Below are 7,335 nucleotides of genomic sequence, written 5' to 3'. Positions count from 1 at the left end.
AGCCAACCCATGAACAAATAAGTTTAATAGTATTCAGCAGACCATAGCTTTCTAGAAGCTTCACTGTCTCATCTACATGAAGATGGACATACAGTAAACACAACAATATATGATACAACCCATCACAGCTGGATTAAAAAAATACACAAAATATAATACATAAAAATGGTTTTACACGGTGGACTGACAGAGCTCTAAAAAAGGTGACCATAACCCTGGTAAGCTTTACAAAGTCTTTTAAAAAAAATAAAACAGTACTTCATGTGAAATTCATAAATACATGGGATGTGGGGGGATCGGTTATTGAGTTTTGTGTACCTGTATTATGTTCGCCTAAGAGGAATCATGGTGCCAGTATTTTCCTTAGCCTTGCTGCCATACTCCTAGGGACACCAAATGGGAAGTGGTTTGTGTCCCCCACAAACGTAAGATAAAAAGATGCAAAGGATATTGCAACAGGAAGGCTGGGGATGGGCTCTAACTTCATGTTGCACAGACAAATAGAGAAGTATGGTATAGATGGACCAAAAAGGAAAGGATGAGAAATGTAACATAGTCCAGTTTAAGAGGAAGTTTGCACTGAAATCTCTAGTCAGGTTGAAGATTGCGGATAAAATACAAACAAACAAACAAACAAAAACAGCTTTGTACAAAGAATTTTGGAGTTAGGCAAGACTAAGGCCCTGTTCCACTCTCCACACATGTACAGTGAAGTCTTATGCACCTCTGTTTAAAAGACATTTTAGTAGAAAATGAGTGTTTTAGTGTACATGAGCTGAGGACAACAAGGAAAGTTTCAACCTTAATTCCCAGATTTTTTTTTAATCTAGGAATGAAAATAAACATGCTACATATAAATTAGCCAGAAATCCTGCCCTTCCAGATGCAGAGATTCTGGCAGTAATCATACGGTATTCAACATCCCTCCCCCTTGTTGCTATATTTCCTCTTGTTCTACTGTTTGATTCCAAAGATGCTGTACCTCTCCCCCAAACGCTCAGGGGTTTGAAACGTACCTGAACTTCAAAGCTGGCTTTTACTGGACAGCCTGTTCATCCTAAGAATAATACTTAGGAGAAACGGTGGTGGCACAAGAAAGAGACCAATTTGCCCAAAACATCACACATAGTCATGTTAAATTTGTCCAGAACGATGGAGCACTAAAATCAAAATGTTGATGGCAGGAAGCAAAGAAGATGCCTCTCTGAATGTAACTTACTCTTGTTGTTTTATAACTACAGCAGTTATTGCTCATCCTCAAGAGTGCACTAATTGTACTGCTTTTCAGCAATTTGTGACTTATGTGCTCTACCAATCCAATCTCTATGTAGCACCTCAGAGTCTTAACATGATAAAAGAGGAGTGTTTATTTCACCATTGTAACAAAGTTTTCCAAAAGTCCTTGGGTGGCATCAGTTAGAAACACTTCACAGGTAAAATTCTTAACATTAATTTAAAATGTCGTTCAAAATGTTGAAAAACTATTTTGTCAGTTGTCATTGTAGTGTCACATCATAGCTGCTTGTTGCACTGAAACAACAGTCCAAAGGCTCCTACGATCATTCTTAGTATGCTGATCAGAGTATGGGTTATCCACTGCCTTTGTACCTGGCCCTTAAGGGAAACAGTAATTGTCCTTTTAGTCACAACATGGGTGTTAATAGCAAGCACATTTCTATACCGCTTATCAGTGCACTTAAGCACTCATTAAGCAGTTTACAAAGTGTAAGCTAATTTCCCCCAACAATCTGGGTATTCATTTTAGCAACCTCGGAAAGATACAAGCCTGAGTCGAGCTTGAGCCCTTTTGCTGGTATTGAATTCACAACCTTGTGATTTGTGAGCAAGTGGCTGCAGTATAGGCATTTAACCACTGTGTCACCAGGGCTCCTGGTGTCAACAATGCAGTGGTGATACAGGCCCAAACTGAAGGTGATGCCCAAGTCAGTTGTGAAAAGGATATTTTATGACTTCACCTCCTACCGTAATAAGACAGACAATTCTGAAAAGCTAAGGCAAAAACAAAAACACACAAAAAACACCAAAGCAAAGCAAAACATGTGAAAGGAGGATCTGTAGGATTTAATATGAACGTTGCATTAAAACGGTAGAATCCAAACTTCCGGGACAGTCACAATCCATCTGTTGTTAACAGTTTCTCTTTTCAACACATCCTAAGTCCCCAGCTCTATTTGTGTTTCTCCTGGATGAGGGGGTTGTCACACGTCTTAATGCCAAATTTAAAATTAACCTGGTGATGAAATCTCTCTTTGTAACACCTTAGAGCAAGCTCCATTTAAAGCTAGACAGATATCCAAGCAGGAGAAATTTGGATTTAAGTCTCTGCGCTCCAGGAACGGCCACATATTCTCCCTCTCCAGCAATGTTTTTCTTAAGATTATTGCACTCCCACCTCCACCCCCAAGCATATGTTTGGGGCTTCTCCATAAGAATCTCTCTAGGTATCAGAGTAAAGCATGGGGATCATTAGCCTGAGGAAAGTTCAGACTACAGGAAGAGGGAGAGAGAGAAAAAAGAGGGGAAGAAAGAGAGAAAAGGAAGTGGCCACCCAAGTCTTATTTTTGACTCTGGCCCTGTCCAACATTAACAGGTGGTAAATGCCATTTTATCTATAAGGGAACAAAGCCCTGAACAAGGGAAACAAAGGGTTGTTCATCCCTGGACTGGGAGAAAAATAGTACAAGGAGAAATTTCTAATGAAAACCAACCAGTTAAAACACAGTGTAACAAAGGAAAAAGCTGAAAGACAAGATGAGAAAAGCTCAGTGGTACAAAAAGGCACAAAGTTTACATTTGGTTAGTTCCTCTATTATTCATATAGTGACAAGTTAGTGTTTAGACAAATTATAGTTGAAAGCTATGGGCTGTGCCCTGGAAGAGCCACGGAGTGAGGGTATGGAGATTTTGACACTATTCATGTAACAGCATTCCTAAAAGCACCAATTTAAATTATAAAGCCCACATTGTTAGACTTGATATTTGATGTATAGGGGTTTGTCATTACCTTAACCCATACATAGAAACTTTCCCAGCATTTCCGACAGTAAACGGTACAGCTTCCAAATGACAAAGGATCCTTCATACCAAGCTACACTGAATTCAATCTTTCAGCACCTCCCTGGGTTTGGACTGCCAGACTACTCAATTTTCACTTTGGTTCTAGCAGTCTCCACAAGGACATGCTGCACACATAATACAGAGCAAAACATGTGTCCTAATGTTTACATCCTGACCATCACAAAAGAAGAGAAAAGCAGAATGAAAATTAATACCCCATCAAAACAATGTCCAGGCAGCAAGAACTTTGGTCTAAGCTTTTCCCATATGTTTTTTGACATGATAAATGTTTTAAAAATGCTTCTTTAAGGGCTGTTTAAAATTCCCTAGGGGTATGATGGGGGGTGGGGGTGGGGGGGAGGGAGAACCCAAGCTATATGACATAAGCCAGTGAAAATATTTCTCTAGGCAGACATCTTATAGGCCACCTAATGTCAGCCTGCTAATCTGCAGGTTGCATCATTCAAGACTCTGGGAACTGCTTTCCTCCAGCTCACTGCCCATTCCCTTCCTCCTAATACATACTCAGACCTTTTAATGTTTCAGACAGCAACCTTTAATTCCATCCTTTTCTTGTTGTGGTATACATATAGACGTGTACACTCCTGTAGCATACTCTCATCTATTATCCAAACATCTAAGACATGAAGGCAACATTGCCACACTCCTGCCGTAATCAACATCTGGTGCCCTTCCACCAGCATCATAGTTTGGGGGAATGCAGTAGATTCTGCAATCGAAAATGCCCAGGTTATTGTGAGATCCAAATCACTTGTATTTAACCAATGGGTAGGCACCACAAGAAGACACAATCTGCTAGTTCCCTGTGTTGGTTCTGCACATTGATTGTACTAAGTGACTGTAGGAATTTAAAAAAAAATCTTTTTCAATGTTTAAAACAGAATAGGATCTGTTACAAGGCAGCATCTAATTTCCCATCCTGTTCTCAGAAGACATCTTCAGCAGCCCTAGTAACTCTTTTCCGCAGATGAAAGGCTGGTTTCAAGAACAAAATCCATATCTTGACATGGAAACACCGACACATCCAGAGATTAAGAAGAGGCTGGCAGTTTCATTTCACCAGATCCTTTTACAGCACTGTATGCTGTGAAAGGCATCAAGAGTTACCAGGCTTTGGCACTGATGTCTCTTGAAACATTGATGACCCAGTCCCAAGGAACAGTCTTTCCTCTGTCTCCGAGATAATTCTCCATCCATGTTATGCTTTTCTGTAATGCTTTTTTTCTGATTGTTTTTAAAAAGTGTTCCTAAGTAGAAAACATCTCTGATTGTGAAACAGGTGGTGGTTTTTTTGGCATTGCTTTTTTGTTGTTGTTCATTTTAAAAAGACTTTCTCAAGACATCATATACTGGTGGCTTTTCTGACAAGACTTCTCTCTCTTTCTTCCTTAAATTTCTTGATCACCCCAGAGGAGCCTCTAGTCTTTGACCAATTTGTACACATGATGTTGGGCCCCATGCTCACTGGTGGACACCTCAAAAACAAAGGCTATGCAGAGTAAAGTTTCCTGGGTATCCCTGTTTGTAACAACCTGAGGAAAGAGCAACAAAACACATACAGATTAGAGAAGACTGCAGGGGAAAGTCAGATTCCTGAGAGTAAAAGAATTCCATGATTTTTAGTTTCCCCCCTTTTTAAAAAGACAGAACACAGACATCTACCCAGTTATTCATACATCAGATCTATTAGTTTTAAATTGATTTATATATTAATATAAAATATAGTAATATAAAACAATATAATATTTTATTGGGCTGACCAAAGACATTTTGTTGCCTTAGGCAGAACAGCAACTTAGACCCACACAGTAAAGGTACACCAGCCATGTGAGGCAGAAAATCCCGTAAATTCTTCACCACCAACCCATCAGAAAAATTCAACAAAGTGAATAACTAAAATTTGATTCCTTTCACTCATATCCAAAATCTGCTACCTAAGCAGGTTCTCATGCTACTTTGAGTACTCAGGCATAGAATCTGGAGTATAATACCCATGCATTTTATGACAACCAACAAGGGCACATGCATATATAAATCATAAATAGAGCTGGAACACTGATTTTTTTCCCCAGTTGCCACTTCTCCTTCCCTCCTCTCGTCTCTCAAAAAGCAGGAAAGATACAATTTATGTATTCACATCCCAGTCCATTAACATAACATACATATAAAATCGTCACTCCAAGTTAAAGTAGAAAAGTAGGATGGGATTTATATTATATTATATTTCTATATACTGACCAACAGCTAAAGCTCTCTTAGCTGTTCACAGATGTCACCAAAATAAACTTATGAGCTTGCCATTTGTTCTCATGATTTTGCAATTGAAATCCAATCCCTCTGCCCCAGTAAAGATGACATAACTTGATAATTACTAAGCTGTTCTTTTTAGGAGGGAAAAGGAATTATGAATAAAGAATTGAAAGGAGGAAGAAAAAACTGTCAGGAGAAGGAGGAAATGTTACCAATTTGAAGCCTGTAAAATCCCATCATGATCCTGAAAACTAAACTAATGTCTGACAGTGTTAACTTGTATAAAAGTAGTATGAGGCCTAAATAAGACATATTAGATGTATAGGCTATGGGTGAGAGGGAAGAGGGAAGACACAAAATAGAAGAAAAGGAAGCAGAGTCTTTACCTGTAGGATAGTGAAATTCTCCAGGACACTGTTCATCATGTACTTTTCTGGGAGGTGTTTCAGTTTATGGATGAAGTTGATCATATACTCGCACATAGGGGATCGATGGATTCGGTACACACACCTTCCATTCTCCATCCGTGCAAATTCAGTCTGCAAAAAGACACAGACATTTTTGGGTTGGTTTTTGTTTTTTAAAAAGCCTGTCCAAAATTTTCCATGTTATCAGTGGAGAACTGAGGATGAAAGAAGATGTGTATTTATTTGTAATATTTAGAAGAGCTTGTGAGATGGGCCAAAGAGGAATAGAGAAATGAAGCATCCCATGGAGGAAAACAGCCCATTATTCTGGGACAGAAAAAAAGAAAGAAAAAAAATGAAACTGAGGACCAGAGCCCAGAAAGATGACATACAACTTCCAAAATCCCACGCTAGCTTGGATAATATGCTGGTTGGGTGATTCTGGGAATTGTAGTTCAAAACGTAATGCTGCATAAAGATTACTAAGCACATGCACTTCTAGCAATCAAGAATCTGAATGCATCTTTTCACTTGGACTGCAAATTCCTCTAGACCTATAAAATAATCCAGCCCATCCAATTCCACATTAATCAGTTTGTGGTTCACCCTCTCTCCCTCCTGCTAGTTCCACACAGAAAGGAAGCACAGGACTCACCTCCACCTTTTCAACTACTTGCTTCCCAAAGGAGCACACCTTAGTAGAGACTGTGATGGTCATGTTTTCCGCACTGCTATATTGACTGCTTACACCATAAAAAGCACCAGGGCCATCCTGAATGGTGCTGTTCAAATCCGCCTATATCAAGGGCAGGAAAGATGTGTTACAGATTAGAATGATCTATTATTTGTTTCAAGGCAAGCAAATCACTGGGCTACATTCACTGATACCAACATGAAAACTTGTGCTCATTTGGATATTGCTAATCAATTATTTTTAAAAAGCCAACAATAATAAGGTGTTTTGTAATTAATTTGTCCATTCATTCTCATCACATTTTGAGGCAAGTTGCTAATATGCCCATTTTGGAGGTGGAGAAAGGAGGCTCAGAATTTGTGACACCTAAGGCTTCTCCCTCTTAAGTCCACAGCTGAAAATGTCAAATTACTATTCCCAAGTCTCAGAAGCTGCTGGGCATCATTAAGTGGACCATAGTAATTAACATATTTTTAGTGAAAAGCTGAGAAGATGAGTTAAAGTTATTCAGGATAAATTCTACAGTTAAACCACAGTGCTCTTAAACTTAATGGGGAGTAGCCAACAACTACTGGGCAGTATTATTAACTATGGTAACTAAACAAGTCCAAACCAGGTAAGATAATACACGATGACACGCACTGTATGGAAAGTGCTACAAAATTAATAAAAATGGACACCATTATTGCAGTATATACTTTTATAGGACACAAATATCCACAAGAAAATAGCATGTTTTTGCTTAGGTCTGAAAAATGCTTAATGAATTTTGCTCTTTTTGTGGTTGCTATTTCATAACAATTTCTTTACAGATACTGAGCCCAATCTGCTTTAGAATACAAAAGTCGGTAAAAGATAACCAACAGAAAATCTTCTGGAAGGCCT

The 7,335-nt window shown here is 38.8% G+C and overlaps 1 protein-coding gene across 3 annotated transcripts in view; it reads right to left on the bottom strand.

The window, feature by feature from the left end:
* The window catches only part of TEAD3 (TEA domain transcription factor 3), a 94,516-nt gene continuing 87,181 nt past the window's right edge, over positions 1–7,335 (bottom strand). For all 3 annotated transcript variants that reach the window (XM_089514804.1, XM_089514805.1, XM_089514806.1), the window contains 3 exons: positions 6,412–6,552; positions 5,736–5,888; positions 1–4,631 (listed from right to left, as the gene is read on the bottom strand). In XM_089514804.1, coding sequence (XP_089370930.1) covers positions 4,518–4,631; positions 5,736–5,888; positions 6,412–6,552 — 408 coding nt within the window. In that variant the 3' untranslated portion in view covers positions 1–4,517. The remainder of the gene's footprint in view (positions 4,632–5,735; positions 5,889–6,411; positions 6,553–7,335) is intronic.

Source organism: Sceloporus occidentalis, unplaced genomic scaffold (genome assembly GCF_023333645.1).
Source record: "Sceloporus occidentalis isolate IW3139 unplaced genomic scaffold, rSceOcc1.0.p SCAF_3, whole genome shotgun sequence".
NCBI lineage: Eukaryota > Metazoa > Chordata > Lepidosauria > Squamata > Phrynosomatidae > Sceloporus > Sceloporus occidentalis.
This window is presented reverse-complemented; position numbering and strand designations above follow the sequence as displayed.